General features: G+C 38.8%; 1 protein-coding gene and 1 non-coding gene across 2 annotated transcripts; one reads left to right on the top strand and one right to left on the bottom strand.

Annotated features, from left to right (window-relative positions):
* Window positions 1–10739: 10739 nt before the first annotated feature.
* On the top strand, window positions 10740–12098 carry LOC144291134 (uncharacterized). Its single transcript, XM_077860857.1, has one exon. The coding sequence runs from the start codon at window positions 10740–10742 to the stop codon at window positions 11781–11783; it is 1044 nt and encodes a 347-aa protein (XP_077716983.1). The 3' UTR covers window positions 11784–12098.
* Window positions 12099–14272: 2174 nt separating this feature from the next.
* On the bottom strand, window positions 14273–14378 carry LOC144291293 (U6 spliceosomal RNA). The gene has a single exon (XR_013358600.1). It is a non-coding gene; the product is annotated as a U6 spliceosomal RNA (small nuclear RNA).
* Window positions 14379–15429: the final 1051 nt, after the last annotated feature.

Consider the following 15429-nt stretch of genomic DNA (forward strand, 5'->3'; position numbering starts at 1 on the left):
TTCACTGTTCTATTATTTTTTAGTCTCAATTAAGTTTCTAATAATTTCCTTCCTTACACTGGCTTTGGGCTTTGTTCTTTTTGTGGATCCTTTAGGTGGAAGGTTAGTTTGAGATTTCTCATGATTCTTGGGGTACACCTGTATTGATATGATCTTCCCTCTTAAAAAAGCTTTTGCTGCATGCTAAAGATTTTGGACCATTGTGTTTTCATTTTCATTTGTCTCCATGTATTTTTAAACTTCCTCTTTGATTTCCTGGTTGACCCATTCATTGTTTAGTATTTTTTTTATGTTATTTAACCTCCATGTATTTGTATTCTTTCCAGAGTTTTTTTCCTGTGGATTATTTCTAGTTCTATACCTTGTGGTTGAAAAGGATGTATCATATGATTTCAGTCTTTTGTATTTTTTGAGACTTGTTTTGTGACCTACCATGTGATATCTTCTGTATAATGTTTTGTGTGCATTTGAAAGGAATGTGTATACTGGTGTTTTGGGATGGAATGTTCTGAGTATCCATTAAGTGCATTCCAGTACATCACTCAAATCCATATTTTCTTGTTGATTTTCTGTCTGGGTGATCTATCTATTGAGATAAGTGGGTTGTTAAAGTCCCCTACTAATATTGTATTACTATAGACTTCTTGCTTTTTTTAAAAAGTTTTATGTATTTGGGTGCTCCCAAGCTGAAATGCATAAATATTTACAATTATTTTTTAAAGATTTTATTTATTTGAGAGAGTGAAAGCACAAGCAGGGGATGGGGCAAAGGGAGAAGGAGCACCCCTTTATGAGCAGGGAGCCCGATGTGGGGCTCAATCCCAGGACCCTGGAATCACAACCCGAGCCAAAGGCAGACACTTAACTGATCGGGCCACCCTGGCACCCTGATTGTTATGTCTTCTTGTTGTATTGTTCCCTTTATGATGATGTAGTGTCCTTGTCTTGTTATGATCTTTGTTTTAAAGTCTATTTTGTTCCATGTAAATATTGTTACTTCAGCTTTCTTTTCACTTCCATTTGCCCTGTAAATGTTTTTCCAACCCTTTAATTTCAATATGCTTTTGTCTTTAAGTTTGCAATGACTGTCTTGTAGATAGCATATAGATGGGTCCCACTTTTATTCATTCAGTCACTCTGTCTTTTAGAGTATTTAATCCATTTACATTCATAGTAATTATTGATAGGTATGTACTCATTGCCATTTTGTTACATGTTTTATGGTTGCTTTTTTTTTTTTTTTTTTTGCTTTTGGTTGCTTTTGTAATTCTCTGTTCCTCTCTGATCTTACTCTTTTCCCTTGTGATTTTGTGGCATTTTTTAGTGATATGCTTGAATTCCTTTCTTTTTATTTTTGGGGTATCTTACAGGTTTTTGGCTTATGATTACCACTTTTAGGTTTGTACATAATATCCTATGCGTTAGTAGTCTATATTAGGTTGATGGTCCCTTAAGTTTATTTTTAAAAAGATTATATTTATTCATGAGAGATACAGAGAGATGTAGAGACATAGGCAGAGGCAGAAGCAGGCTCCCTGAGTTGAGCCTGATGTGGGTCTCAATCCTGGGACCCTGGGATCATGCCCTGAGCAAAAAGTACATACTCAACCACTGAGCTACCTAGGCATCCCTGGTCTCTCAAGTTTAACCTATTCTAAACATACTAATTTTTACCCCACCCCCATTTTATGTATATGATGTCATACTTTACATCCTTTCAGTTTGTGAATCCCTTGACTGATTAAGATTTTATTTATTTGAGAAAGAAAGAGGGCATGGGGGTAGGGGCAGAGGGAGAAGCAGATTCTTTGCTGAGCAGGAAGCCTGATGCAGGGCTCAATCCTAGGACCCTGAGATCATGAACTGATGCTTAACTGAATGAGCCACCCAGGTGCCCCCCCTTGATGGATTTTTATAGATATAATTAATTTTACTGCTTTTGTACTTTAACTTCCATTCTAGTTTTATAAGTGATTAATCTACTTTTATTATGTTTAAATGTACCTGTGAAATTTTTTCCTTTTATAATTTTCTTCTGATTATGGCCTTTTCTTTCCACTCAAAGGATTCCCTTTTACATTTCTTGTAAGGCTGGTGATAAGTTACATTAACTTTTCTTTTTCTGGGATACTCTTTAACTTAATCTGAATGACAGTCTTGCTGGGTAGAGTATTCTTGGTTGCAGATTTTTTTCCTTCCAGCACTTTGAATGTATCATACCACTCCCTCTTGGTATGCAAAGTTTCTGAAGAAAAATCCTCTGATAGTCATATAGTGTTTCCCTTGTATGTAACTGTTTTCTTTACTTTTTTAAAAAAAGATTTTATTTATTCATTCATGAGAGACAGAGAGAGAGAGAGAGAGAGAGAGAGTGGCAGAGACACAGGTAGAGAGAGAAGCAGGCTCCATGCCAGGAGCCCCACATGGGACTCGATCCCAATTCTCCAGGATCAGGCCCTGGGCTGAAGGTGGCGCTAAACCACTGGGCCACCTGGGTTGCCCCTGTTTTCTTTACTTTTGCTGCTTTTTGCCAGTTTAATAACTGTGTGTCTTGGTATGGAACTCTTAAGGTGATTTTGTTGGGGGTGACTTCTGGATCTGGATGTTTGTTTCCTTCCCCAGATTAGGGAAGTTTTCATCTATTATTTCTTTAAATAATAAAATTTCTGCCCCTTAGTCTCCCTTCTCCTTCTGAGACCCATGTAATGCCTGGGTGGCTCAGTCAGTTAAGTGCCTGCCTTTGGCTCAGGCCATAATCCCAGGGTCCTGGGATTGAGTCTCACATTGGGCTCCCTGCTCAGTGGGGAGTCTGCTTCTCTCCTTCCCACTCCCTCTGCTTGTGCTTTTTCTGTCAAATAAACAAAAATAAAATCCTTAAATAAAAAATATAATGAAAGTATTACGCTTGATGGTGTCATTGAGTTCCCTCAACCTATCCTCAATTTTTCTAAGATTTTATTTTAAAAAAATTTTTTTAAAGATTTTATTTATTTATTCATAGAGACACACACAGAGAGAGGCAGAGACACAGACAGAGGGAGAAGCAGGCTCCATGCAGGGAGCCCGATGTGGGACTTGATCCCGGGTCTCCAGGATCATACCCCGGGCTGCAGGTGGGGCTAAACTGCTGCGCCACCAGGGCTGCCCTAAGATTTTATTTTTAAGTAATCTCTACACCCAACACGGTTCAAATTCAACCCCAAATTCAGGAGTCTTTTGCTACACTGAGCCAGCCAGGTGCCCCTATTTATAACTTTAAATATTCTTTTTGCCATTCATTTTGGTTGCTTTCCACTACCCTGTCTTCCAGCTCCATGATCTATTCTGCTCTCTCTAGTCTATTGTTCCCTCTAGTATATTTTTAATTTCAGTTATTGAGTTCCTTATCTCTGATGGGTCGTTTTTATATTTTCTATCCATACAATTCTGTTAACAGTGTCTAAGTCTTTTTTTAAAGTATTTATTTATATAAGAGACAGAGAGATAGAGAGGCAGAGACCTAGGCAGAGGGAGAAGTGGGCTCTTCACAGGAGCACAAAGTGGGCCTCAATCCCAGAACCCGGGATCATGACCTGAGCCAAAGGCAGCCGCCCAACTGCTGAGCCACCCAGGCATCCCAACAGTGTCTAAGTCTTAAAATTCTTTTTAAAAATACTTTAAAAAGATTTTATATTAGAGAGAGAGAAAGAGTGTATGCATTTGAAAAAGAGAGCATGAGCAGAGGGAGGAGCAGAGGAGGGAGAGGGAGACAATCCCTAGCAGACTCCACAATAAGTGCAGAGCCTGATGCAGGGCTTGATCCCATAACCCTGAGACCATGAGCTAAGCTAAAACAAAGAGTCAGACACTTAACTGATTGAGCCACCCAGGACCCCTAAGTCTTAAACTTCTTTTTTTTTTTTTTTTTTTTTTTTTAGTCTTAAACTTCTTTTTTTTTTTTTTTTTAAATTTTTTAAATTTTTATTTATTTATGATAGTCACAGAGAGAGAGAGGCAGAGACACAGGCAGAGGGAGAAGCAGGCTCCATGCACCGGGAGCCCGATGTGGGATTCGATCCCGGGTCTCCAGGATCATGCCCTGGGCCAAAGGCAGGCGCCAAACCACTGCGCCACCCAGGGATCCCTAGTCTTAAACTTCTTATGTTAACTTTAACCCTAATCAGTTTTTGATGATATTGTCAATGGAATTGTTTTCTTGTTTTCGTTTTCATTATATTCATTGCTAGTATAAAGAAATACAAATGCTACATTGTATGTAATCTTTTCCCTTATTCTTTCAGATTTTCTATTTATAAACTTAAGACATCTGTGAGTAGAGATGGTTTTTCTTCTTTCCAAACTGGATAGCCTTTTTTTCCTGTGTAGCTGCCCTGGATAAAAATTCCAATGTAATGTTGAATATAGGTGGCCAGAATGGACATCTGTTGTCATTGTTCCTAATCCTAGGGGACAGGACAGTTTTCAGTCTTTGTCCATTAAGTCTATTTATAATAGATGATTTTAAATCTTTGTCTACTAACTCCAAAATATGGCCTTATAAGGGCTATTTTCTGTGGCTGCTTTTCTTTTTTTTTAATTTATTTTTTATTGGTGTTCAATTTACCAACATACAGAATAACCCCCAGTGCCCGTCACCCATTCACTCCCACCCCTCGCCCTCCTCCCCTTCCACCACCCCTAGTTCATTTCCCAGTTAGGAGTCTTTATGTTCTGTCTCCCTTTCTGATATTTCCCATACATTTCTTCTCCCTTCCCTTATATCCCCTTTCACTATTATTTATATTCCCCTAATGAATGAGAACATATAATGTTTGTCCTCCGATTGACTTACCTCACTCAGCATAATACCCTCCAGTTCCATCCACGTTGAAGCAATTGGTGGGTATTTGTCATTTCTAATGGCTGAGTAATATTCCATTGTATACATAAACCACATATTCTTTATCCACTCATCTTTCGATGGACACCGAGGCTCCTTCCACAGTTTGGCTATTGTGGCCATTGCTTCTATAAACGTTGGGGTGCAGGTGTCCTGGCGTTTCATTGTATCTGTATCTTTGGGGTAAATCCCCAACAGTGCAATTGCTGGGTCGTAGGGCAGGTCCATTTTTAACTCTTTGAGGAACCTCCACACAGTTGTCCAGAGTGGCTGCACCAGTTCACATTCCCACCAACAGTGTAAGAGGGTTCCCTTTTCTCTGCATCCTCTCCAACATTTGTGGTTTCCTGCCTTGTTAATTTTCCCCATTCTCACTGGTGTGAGGTGGGATCTCATTGTGGTTTTGATTTGTATTTCCCTGATGGCAAGTGATGCAGAGCATTTTCTCATGTGCTTGTTGGCCATGTCTCTGTCTTCCTCTGTGAGATTTCTCTTCATGTCTTTTGCCCATTTCATGATTGGATTGTTTGTTTCTTTGGTGTTGAGTTTAAGAAGTTCTTTATAGATCTTGGAAACTAGCCCTTTATCTGATATGTCATTTGCAAATATCTTCTCCCATTCTGTAGGTTGTCTTTTAGTTTTGTTGACTGTATCCTTTGCTGTGCAAAAGCTTCTTATCTTGATGAAGTCCCAATAGTTCATTTTTGCTTTTGTTTCTTTTACCTTCGTGGATGTATCTTGCAAGAAGTTACTGTGGCCGAGTTCAAAAAGGGTGTTGCCTGTATTCTCCTCTAGGATTTTGATGGAATCTTGTCTCACATTTAGATCTTTCATCCATTTTGAGTTTATCTTTGTGTATGGTGAAAGAGAGTGGTCTAGTTTCATTCTTCTGCATGTGGATGTCCAATTTTCCCAGCACCATTTATTGAAGAGACTTTCTTCCAATGGATAGTCTTTCCTCCTTTATCGAATATTAGTTGACCATAAAGTTCAGGGTCCACTTCTGGGTTCTCTATTCTGTTCCATTGATCTATGTGTCTGTTTTTGTGCCAGTACCACACTGTCTTGATGACCACAGCTTTGTAGTACAGTCTGAAATCTGGCATTGTGATGCCCCCAGATATGGTTTTCTTTTTTAAAATTCCCCTGGCTATTCCCCTGGGAATCTTTTCTGATTCCACACAAATCTTAAAATAATTTGTTCTAACTCTCTGAAGAAAGTCCATGGTATTTTGATAGGGATTGCATTAAATGTGTAAATTGCCCTGGGTAACATTGACATTTTCACAATATTAATTCTGCCAATCCATGAGCATGGAATATTTTTCAATCTCTTTGTGTCTTCCTCAATTTCTTTCAGAAGCGTTCTGTAGTTTTTAGGGCATAGATCCTTTACCTCTTTGGTTAGTTTTATTCCTAGGTATCTTATGCTTTTGGGTGCAATTGTAAATGGGATTGACTCCTTAATTTCTCTTTCTTCAGTCTCATTGTTAGTGTATAGAAATGCCACTGATTTCTGGGCATTGATTTTGTATCCTGTGTGGCTGCTTTTCTTACCCCTCCTCAACTCCCCCACCCCATGTGTGGTATACTTTCCTGTTTTTTTTGCATGTCTCAATTTATTCTTGAAAATTACATTTTAGAAATATATTTTACCTATCTAGTATCAGATGCCTTTGCCATCAAGGTTTATTGTTGCTGTTATCTTGCTGGTGCTTATTTGTTTAGTCACCTCCCTAGCTAGTCCCACAGATTCTGTATTCCCTACAATGTTTGGCCACAGAATTTTCTCCAAACTCTTAGAAGAAAGTGCTTATTTGGGTGCACTTGGGTGGGTCAGTCAGTTAAGCATCCTATTTTTTTTTAAGATTTTATTTATTTATTCATGAGAGACACACACAGAGAGGCAGAGAGACACAGGCAGAGGGAGAAGCAGGCTCATGTAGGGAGCCCACATGGGATTCGATCCTGGGACTCCAGGATCACGCCCTGGGCCAAGGGCAGGCGGTAAACTGCAGAGCCACCCAGGGATCCCCTAAGCATTCTACTCTTGATCTCAATTTAGGTTTTAGTCTTAGGGTTGTAAGTTCAAGGCCTTGTTGGGCTCCACACTGGGCATACAGCCTATTAAAAAAAGAAAATTTAAAAATTTAAAAATTTAAAAATGCTTATTTTAACTTTTAAGCATGGTTTCCTGGTCATTATAAGTTTGTAGTCCAAAAATGATTAGTAGCATTTTCTTAAATGCCTTGCCTTTGTCTCCTCATCTCTTGCCAAGTAGATCTATGTAAGAAGTCATGCCTTTAAGCTTCAAGCAACTCATAAGATAAGGTCATTTTTCACTTTTGGTTTGGGCAGGATCTAAGAGTCAATCGAAGCTAAGTAATTTGGGATTTACCCTCTTTCTTGGGCATGTGCATAGCTTTGCTCATGCACAGAATTCTGAACCCCAGGAACTGATTTGAGGTTTTCAAAGTCCCCAAGGTAAAGGCTTGGAGCTAGCAGCCTTTTTTTCTGCTAAGCTGAGCTCTGAGTAAAATCCAATAGCCACATCACCCTGAGGATATAGATTTTCTAGGGAGCTGCAAGCTTAGAAAAATAATGTTTATTTTTCATGATAGACAATGAATTTTAATGTAACAGAGTACAAAGGACTCACTGAGGTCCCTGTGTGGCTCAGTCAATTGTGTCTGCCTTTGGCTCGGGTCATGATCCCCAAGCCCTGCAATTGAGCCCTGCATTGGGCTCTCTGCTCAATGGGGAATTTGCTTTTCCCTCTCCCTCTGCTCTCTCTCTCTTGCTCACTCTCTTTCATATAAATAAATAAAATCTTACTTTATTTTTTTAAAAGATTTTTAAAAATTTATTTATTCATGGGAGACACACACACACAGAGAGGCAGAGACACAGGCAGAGGGAGAAGCAGGCTCCACACAGGGAGCCCGATGTGGAAATCGATTCCAGGACCCCAGGATCATGCCCTGGGCCAAAGGCAGGCATTAAACCACTGAGCCACCCAGGGTTCCCTCCACACTGATTAAAAAAACAAAAAAACAAAAAACCATTTTATTTATTTATAAGAGACACACATAGAGAGGCAGAGACCTAGGCAGAGGGAGAAGAAGGCTTCCCATGGGAAGCATGATATGGGACTCTATCCCAGGACTCCAGGATCATGACCTGAGCCAAAGCAGATGCTCAACCACTAAGCCACCCAGCCGCCCCTCCACACTGATTTTTAAAGACTATTAATATATTTCTCCCCTTTCCAACTACTTATCTATGCAAGACTGGATTTTCTTCATACATTCAAACAAAACAACATAGAAAACAGATTGAATGCAGAAGTGGATATGACAATCCAGTAGTCTTTAAGTCATGCATTAATGAGGTGTACAAAATGTGAAAAAACGATATCGCTCTTCTCACTAGCTTTTTAAAAATAAAGGTTTTTAAGAAAAATGTTAATTGTTCTGGGGCTGGTTCTTTTAACAGTGCTCAGGTCTCTGTTGGCTGCAAGGCTACTGGCTTTTGATTACCATGCCATAGAGCTGAGGAGAGAGCAAAAATAGAAATAATCTAAAGTTAAAATATCAAAGACCCTTTACCAAGGTTCAGTGATTTTTCTTGGATAATTTTCTTTTTTTTTTTTTTTTCTTGGATAATTTTCCATTTGTTCTATGGCTTTGGCTAATTTCTAGAGTTCTGAATCAATTGATCTTTTTGTTTTGACCATCATTTGTTGTTTTAGTGGGAGAGATGAGTTAAACAGGGTCCTTGTTCTATTATTCTGAAAGCTGATCTCTCAAGTGCTTTACTTTTGCTTTGTTAGAAATTTCCCAATCATTTTGCTGCTCCTGAGGCCACACTTGCCTGTGTTCAGAACCTCAAAGACAAAGTTGTTGCCAGTTTTAAGATTTTTTTTTTTGTTATACACTGCATGTTTCTCTCACATAACATTGTTCCTCATTATAGAAAAGCAGCTCAGTAAACCTACTCTGATTGCCCAGATGGAACAGGAAGATGAAACGAAAACAGAGACAAGAAATCACCAAGTTACCTGTTCATGTGAGCAGTGGGCGTATATGATTTTTTTTTTTTTTTACCACATCTGGTGGGGGTGAGGAAGAGGTACATTATGAAGTCAAACAGGGAACAGATATGCTTTAAATTTGAGGAGATACCAGAGACCATTTGGTGTGAGCTTATTCATGTACTTTGAGAATTCCCTAGTTCTCGGCTTTTAACCGATCATTTCATGCTTTCTTATACTCTGAAAGAAAGATCTCTCTTATGCTTTAATATTTACATTTAGGATCATTGTCTAATTCTTCCCATTTTGCATATATAGCTATAACCTTTGCCTGTTAACATAATTTTCAATCATGATAGAACCATTACTTAGTAAATTATGTAAAATACTAAAATATGTAAATATCAATTCTTTTGATTAAGAATGCATTTTTTTTGTACACTGTATTCGTAAATAGTACGGTCTATTTTTTAAGATTTTATTTATTTATTTATTCATGAGAGAGAGAGAGAGAGAGGCAGAGACACAGGCAGAGGGAGAAGCAGGCTCCATGCAGGGAGCCCGATGTGGGACTCAATCCTGGGGCACCAGGATCAGGCCCTGGGCTGAAGGTGGTGGTAAACTGCTGAGCCACCCGGGCTGCCCAGTAGCGTCTATTGGGTTTTTTTTTTTTTTAGTAGCGTCTATTTGAAGAGAAATCTACATGTGTCTCAGTTTTGTCTTCATCACACCATTTCACACTCGTAGTTGTTTCCTGTTTCAGATTGGGCTTGGGCTTTCCCTGCTTTTGTCAGTATTTTGTCACCATGTCTTTCCCCAACTTACTTTCCCCTCAATTTGTTCAGATGTGATGGTTCTCCTTAAAACCAAACAATCACAAGATAAACAAGATATTTTGGAGAAAGAAGCACTCAGTGATAAGAAGGTAAGAGTCACATGAGAATTTCTTGCTCTGTGTTAGAAGTCTAGACTTCCATGTAGTAGAAAAGGAACACATTGCCAATAAGGGGCAATTTGAAATACTAATTTTACCCATAGAAAACAGGAAATAAAAAAAAAAACAACAAAAAAACAGGAAATCTCTAAAATATTATGAACTTGAAGGAAACTCACACCCTAGCTCCAAAAATGGTTGCAGAAAATCCCCAATATAAATATTTTCATAATGGAAGTTAGATATTAAATATTGAAAACATTCACTCCAAAGCAATTATGTTAAACTCTAAAGAGACCCTGATGAGAGCCACCTGGCATAACATTTCATCTTATTCAAGAACTGTGTATGTTCACTAAGGAAATGTTAGGTAAGCTCTAATTCTAATAAAGTACTTGTTTAAACACGTCAGAATTTGAGGGGAGGGGGGGAAGATTCTCAATATAGTGAATGTAATAAATATTGTGATCATAACTCATTTTAACTAATAGGAACAAACTCATGGAAGCAGATCCATTGAACAGAATAAAATTCCCTTGAGCGTGAAATCTAGCATTACTCAGAATCAAAGAATTCATCCTGGAGAGACACCCCATCAATCTCTTCATCCTGGCAAAGTCCTCGGAGATTGTTCACAACTTAACCCACATGAGAGCATTCTTTCCAGAGAAAATGACTGTAAAAAAGATAAAAATACCTTCATCAGGGATTCTTCCTTAGTTATTCGTAAGAGACAACACACAAAAGAGAGATCCTATGAATGCACTGACTCTAAGAGAGTCTCAAATTCAATATTATACCTTAAGCATGAAAAAACTTGGATCAGAGAGAAATCTTTTCAATGTAGCCAGTGTGGTAAAGTATTACAGAACCGCTCATCCATTGCATTGCACATGAGAACCCACAGTGGAGAAAAACCTTTCAAATGTAACCAATGTGGGAAAGCCTACAGTTCAAGTTCTTACCTTACACGGCACAAAAGAATTCACACTGGGGAGAAGCCCTATGAATGCCATGATTGTGGAAAAACCTTCAGAGATAGTTCACTTCTCAAACAACATGAAGGAACCCATTCAAAGAACAAACCCTACAAATGTAATCAGTGCAGCAAGACCTTCAGTAGAAACTCTAGGCTTACCACGCATAAGGTAATACATACCAGAGAGAAGCCCTATGTCTGCGATGATTGTGGGAAAACCTTCGGTATTCTTTCATACCTTACAAGACATAAGAGAATTCACTCGAGAGAGAAGTCCATTGAGTGTAGCCACTGTGGAAAAGCATTAAGTAGTCTGTCATCCCTGAAGGCACACCTGCGGATACATACTGGAGAGAAACCTTACAAATGTGATCAGTGTGGGAGGACTTTTAGAATGAGCTGTAATCTTAATGTGCACAAGAAAATGCATGCTGGAAAGAAACCATGTATGTGCAATGACTGTGGAAAAGCCTTCAGGGATCGCTCATGCCTTAAAGAACACATGAGAATTCACACTGGAGAGAAACCCTTTGAATGTAATCAGTGTGGGAAAGCCTTTAGAGTGAAATCTTTACTCAATTTGCACAAGAAAATTCACACGAGATCGAAACCATATCAGTGTAAGGAATGTGGAAAAGCCTTCAGTGGTCTCTTATCTTATAGGAGACATATGAAAAAGCACACCAGGGAAAAGAAACCCTTCAAATGTAGTGATTGTGGAAAAGCTTTTGCGAGGCATGTATCCCTTACAATACACATAAGAACTCACACTGGAGAGAAACCCTATGAGTGTGATCAATGTGGGAAAACCTTCAGTGTAATGTGTAATCTTACTGTGCACAAGAGAGTCCATACTGGTGAAAAGCCCTATCAATGCAATGTCTGTGGGCGTGCTTTCAGTAAGCTATTAACCCTTCGGCGGCATCATGAGAGCACTCATGGGGGACAAAAGTCTTAGTAATGTCCATGTGCAATAGTATTCGGTGAACTCTCAATCTTTAAGGTATACGAGCAAATGCTGACTGCAGAGAAACTGGATCTAAAGAATGGAAAATGCCTCTGAATAAAAGATCTGTGGGTGAACTCTAAGTTATGCAATGACTGTAATAAATCCTTTATCCCTTAAATATGTGACCACTCTCAATGCTGAGAGTAAAAACTTTTGTAGTGTCTTCAAGACTTGTTACTTGAGAAGAATTAACACAATGTTTTAAGTTGCCATGTGCACAGTGTTTGTGTGTGTGCGTGCACCTGTGCCTGCACACGAGTTGGGAGGGAAATTTTATTCACAAATGCTATCATTTACCGATATAACCCATGTCAGGTTGTTATAAATTTTTATATATAATTAAAAAATTAAATTGCTACTGGAGTACCAGGATGGAGGTGCGTTTAATATTTACCTTTTACTTTGTGTTTACAAATCATCCAAATCATGTCTCTTAACCTACCATTTCCTGACACCAGGGTCTATAATGAACCTTCCCACCAAAATTGAGAGTGGTAAATCTTCCTTGAAATTCTGTACTTTTCACAGCACATCATCTACATTTAAGATATTGTTAAGTAATGTACAACCCCAAGACTTTCTGACAGGGTAGAAATAACTATTAACTACTACACACACTGGCCAAGAAGTAGAACATTGTCAGCACTGAGAATCTTCCTTCAGTGCTTCCTTTTCGCTCACTAATCACCCTAATTCCTGCCACCAGAACATGTGTACTCTATGCATTTTTAAGAGATTTTATTTTTAAGTCATCTCTGCACCCAATGCAGGGGTCAAACTCATCGAGAGTTGCATGTTCCACTAACCGAACTGGCCGTGTGCCCCAGAATCATGCATTTTTAACAGTTTTATTGAGATACTTTGCATGCCAAAGTATAAGAGTCACTGGTTTTTGACATTATGCCTGATATATTGTCATTTGCAACTGGATTCTGACTAGCATTGTATTTGTGAGATTCATCTATTTTCTTTTTTTTTTTAAGATTTTATTTATTTATTCATGAGAGACACATAGAGAGAGGCAGAGACATAGGCAGAGGGAGAAGCGGGCTCCCTGCCGGGAGCCCGATGTGCGACTCCATCCTGGAACCCTAGGATAATGCCCTGAGCCAAAGGGAGACTCTCAACCACTGAGCCACCCAGGCGTCTCTGTTTTTTTTGTTTTTGTTTGGTTTTTGTTTTTTCTTTAGTAGTTTTATTCTGACACATAGCTTTCCATTTTATGAATATGCACAATCCCTGTACCTGTTCTGGACATTTGGGTTGTTTATAATTGGGAGTATTATTTTGGAGTATCATTTTTTTTGGAGTATCATTTTTTAAAGATTTTATTTTTTTCAATTTTTAAAATTTATTTTTTTTCATGTGGCTTTTTAATTATTTTTAGTCATTGGTTTCACAACTGGTGCTGGGTTTTTTTTGTTTTTTTGTTTTTTGCTTATTTATTTATTAATAATAAATTTATTTTTTATTGGTGTTCAATTTGCCAACATACAGAATAACACCCAGTGCTCATCCCGTCAAGTGCCCCCTTCAGTGCCCGACACCCATTTAACACCACCCCCGCCCTCCTCCCCTTCCACCACCCCTAGTTCGTTTCCCAGAGTTAGGAGTCTTCATGTTCTGTCTCTCTTTCTGATATTTCCTACCCATTTCTTCTCCTTTCCCTTCTATTCCCTTTCACTGTTATTTATATTCCCCAAATGAATGAGACCATATAATGTTTGTCCTTCTCCGATTGACTTATTTCACTCAGCATAATACCCTCCAGTTCCATCTACGTTGAAGCAAATGGTGGGTATTTGTCATTTCTAATGGGTGAGTAATATTCCATTGTATACATAAACCACATCTTTTTTATCCATTCATCTTTCGATGGACACCGAGGCTCCTTCCAGGCGCAGGTGTCTTGGTGTTTCACTATATCAGTATCTTTGGGGTAAATACCCAGTCATGCAATTGCTGAGTCATAGGGTAGCTCTATTTTTAACCTCTTGAGTAGCCTCCACACTGTTTTCCAGAGTGGCTATCCCAGTTTGCATAAAATTTTATTTATTTGAGAGAGTGAGAGCACGAGAAAGAGTATGCACAGAGGGAGAAGCAGACCTCCTGATGAGCAGTGAGCCTAATGTAGGGCTCAATCCCAGGACTCTGAGATTATGACCGAGCCAAACGCAGATGCTTAACTGACTGAGTCACCCAGGAGCCCTATAATTAGTATTTTACAAGCGGTTCTGCCATGAACATTCTTCTGCATGTTTTAGTTCACAGGTGTACATATTTTTATTGAGTCTATTGTAGGAGTGCAATTTCTGAGTCAGGGAATACATATGATCACATTAATTCAACACAACCAGTTTTAGAAAGTGGTTGTTCCAAAATGCATGACTGCTATCTTGGTAATATTTTACATTGTTTTTTATTTTGGTAATTTTGGTGTATATGTTGTAGGACCATATTTTTGCGTATCATCCTTGCGCAGGGGCCATGCTAATCTTCTCTGTATCGTTCTAATTTTAGTATATGTGCTGCCGAAGCGAGCACGTAGGACCATATTTTTATTTTTTAAATTTTAAAAACTTTAAATTTTGAACTAGTTTTGCACTTACTAGAAGCTTGTACAGAGAGTTCTGTATAGCTCTCAGTTTCCCAATGTTAATACAATTAATTTATAACCTGCTTCCTTCTGGATGGTGCTTTTTTGTTGTGATCTCTAAGATTGGTGGTTTTGATGTCTACTTTCCAGGCAACCTGCAAAACCTTGCCCAAGTAACTAGTAAATTGGTTTCTTTGCACTCTTTCCTATTATAGTACTAACCTCACTCATGAAGGGACTTGAGTTAAAAAAATTTTTTTACAGTGACTTTGTGGGAAATGATCCCATGATACATGCTCTGCTTCCCCAGTCTTTCCCTATGGGGACTTAAAGACCGCTTTGCTACTCTTCCAGTGATAATCTGACTCAGAGAAAGCTGGGAATTGGTCTAATGAAAAGCCCATCAGTTCTCTTAAGGTCAGATCCAAGAAATCCAAGAATAAAATTCCTTGCCTGGAGGTGAGAGGAAACATGTGGGAAGAGAATGAGGCATACCTGTCCTGAGGGTCAGGAAATCTGGTCATTCAGGAGTTCTTTCTATGAACTGTTCTCCTTAAGGATTTGAAATACTTTGGGGAAGAAATGACAGTACATTTTGGGCTAATGAGGAGCTTTGGAAATTGAGCTCCCAGGGCCACAGAGATTACAGTCTACCCGTGACCACTCCCCTTAAAGACCTGCTCATGTCAGAAAATACATCTGAATCTCCAGAGATGGTCTCTCTTGCCCAAGAGCCCAACTGCCTTACATGATCCCTCTGCCCTTCCTGGGGACACTTTCCCGCTATCCTTCAATATTTAGAGGAAAAGTAAACTACTCATTGGTGACTTCAAGGTAATCTGATGTGCTCTAACAAATGCTGTGAGAAATTGAGCAATTTTTAAAAAATCTACCTATCTGGAAGACATCCAAGAGGTTAGAGAAAGTTCGGTAGGATTAAGTTAATATTGAATTTGCAGTCAGTTATGTTTCTGCCTTTTACTCTGCCTTTTAAATTCC

Source organism: Canis aureus, chromosome 19, assembly GCF_053574225.1.
Source record: "Canis aureus isolate CA01 chromosome 19, VMU_Caureus_v.1.0, whole genome shotgun sequence".
Classification (NCBI taxonomy): Eukaryota; Metazoa; Chordata; class Mammalia; order Carnivora; family Canidae; genus Canis; species Canis aureus.